We start from the raw sequence: 2,125 nt of genomic DNA on the forward strand, positions 1-2,125 counted from the left end.
CCTGTCCCCTTTCATTTCCCCTCTTCCCTTCCCCCGGACTGGGTTGTATGCTGGTGAACTCCCAAAGGAGTTCAGAATATCCCCAGTCCACTTCTCTTCCACTATCGATATCGATGAAGCACTCACTCACTTATGATCTCCTGTTTACTTTATTCTTTTCTTTTTCTTTTTTGCTTGGTCATTACTTTTGTTGTAATGAACGCGCACAGTATGTTGTCACTCCTTGTTCGTTATTGCAATACCCACGACAACACGGAGAATATTTTGTGTCGTTTTGCACAAAGCTATCTCATTAGGCTGGCAGAAATACCCAACTTTAATCGGGAACAGTGTACTACAGAATTTTAAAAATTAAGTTTGCGTTGGTAAGGCATTAAATTGCTTTTTATGCAAATTTCTTACTACCGTGTGTTTCCTGTTGCAGGCACCTTCAGTTCACCCATCGGATCTCATCTCAAGCAAAGTGACAGGAAGTGAATGTAAACTGGTGGTTTTGTGAAAGACCCGCGTGTGTTTGAAGAAACAACTGCCGGACTCTGGGTGGTCGACATACGTAGCAAAAAGCCTTTTCTGCAACGCATCACACTGATTGCATTAGCCTGCAGGGCAGCCTTGCATCGGGAAATGGGAATGGCCTCCAAAGCTGCCTTATATTAAAATATGTTCACCAAGACCTGGGTATGTTGGAATACTTTGTATATATTGGTGCTCACTCAGGTGGCTGACCCATCATTGGGAGAATGAGGTGCACCCTCCTTAAATTGAGCTTTTGAACGAGGCAAAAAAAAAAAAAACAAATTCGTAGCCATCCCACCCAGTGAAAGTGGATGCCCAGCAAAGCCGTTGTAATCCACTATAAATGGTGATGGAGGAGGGTATGAAATGTTTCTCATCGCCTCGGTGGGCTTGTCGGTTGTGCTCGGCTGGTGTCACTAGATAAGGGTGCAGAGTATCGGCACTCTTTTCTTGTATTGTTCCGTGCCGCCGCCATGATCATTGGTCAATTCGCATCACGTGACATTTGTTTACGCTGCAATGGTTCATGGGCGCTGCCATTTTGTTGTTTAAGCATTTCAGTCTGTTAACTCTAGTAGGCCTAGCTTGTCCTCCCTGCTCTGCAGCTACGCGCGACTGACGTCGTTCCCAATGCGAGTCAAGCATAACACGTGTAACAGCATTTCAGCAGCAGAAGGGAGTCCAAAGATGCCGCATATGCTGGGTCCTGCCGAGCCTGGTGCATGTACTCAGCGTCTTGGGCAAGAACTCCTGTATTTAGTGACACTAGTCCTGCTCTTAGCCTTCAAAAATAATCTGCGAACATAATCTTTACCAGAAACATATAGTGGGGGGTCCCATTGCGCCTTATCATCTGTAATCCACTTTCGGTACTTGTTTTTTGGTTTCCTTAAATGAAAGATTAGCTACATGCCGTATGCCTGATGAGCCTGACGCACACACCAGGTGTCTTAGGCCTTGGTACTTGGTGTTCTTGCCCACGGCGATGAACTCGCCGTGGTGGCTCAGTGGCTAAGGCGTTGGGCTGCTGAGCATGAGGTAGCGGGTTCAATTCCTGGCCGTGCTGGCCGCATTTCTAATGGAGGCGAAAAGCAAAGACGCCGTGTGTACGAGATTTCGGCGCACGTTAAAGATCCCCAGGGGGTCAAAATTAATCCGGAGCCCTCCACTACGGCACGTCATCGCATGCGTTGCGTCGGCACGTTAAACCCTACCATTAATCAATCACCCACAACAATGAAACCCTTGGTGGCTACAAGCATACAGCTTTGCTGTAAAAAACTCTTTGTATAAAGCTACGTTGACCTTTACTGTACGTGTACAGCTACAACGAGCTAGATGTCAAGTTGTATTTTCTGGCAATTCTAAATAAATGAGCTCAAGTGTTTTTTTACCTATTGTGTTCCCTTTTTTTTTTTATTGGCACCACTGAGACGTTTTTTATGTCTAGCTGTTAAGTAATTGAAGAGACCCAAATAAAGTGGCAGCCTTGTTGTGCAAGCTATTTCCATTAATTCAATTACAATCTAGTTTTTTCACATTTACACAATTAGCCCATTGCCAAAAAAAATTGGATGGTTACAGGTAATGATGTAGCACATGGGCCAAG

The 2,125-nt window shown here is 45.1% G+C and overlaps 1 protein-coding gene across 2 annotated transcripts in view; it reads left to right on the forward strand.

Annotated features, from left to right (window-relative positions):
• The window catches only part of LOC144166574 (mediator of RNA polymerase II transcription subunit 30-like), a 53,989-nt gene extending 52,080 nt beyond the window's left edge, over window positions 1–1,909 (forward strand). For both annotated transcript variants that reach the window (XM_077696071.1, XM_077696072.1), the window contains exon 6: window positions 425–1,909. In XM_077696071.1, the coding sequence (XP_077552197.1) occupies window positions 425–467 (43 nt within the window). In that variant the 3' untranslated portion in view covers window positions 468–1,909. The remainder of the gene's footprint in view (window positions 1–424) is intronic.
• Window positions 1,910–2,125: the final 216 nt, after the last annotated feature.

This window comes from Haemaphysalis longicornis, unplaced genomic scaffold, assembly GCF_048455015.1.
Source record: "Haemaphysalis longicornis isolate Haplotype H1 unplaced genomic scaffold, Haemaphysalis longicornis Haplotype H1 scaffold_18, whole genome shotgun sequence".
Taxonomy (NCBI): domain Eukaryota; kingdom Metazoa; phylum Arthropoda; class Arachnida; order Ixodida; family Ixodidae; genus Haemaphysalis; species Haemaphysalis longicornis.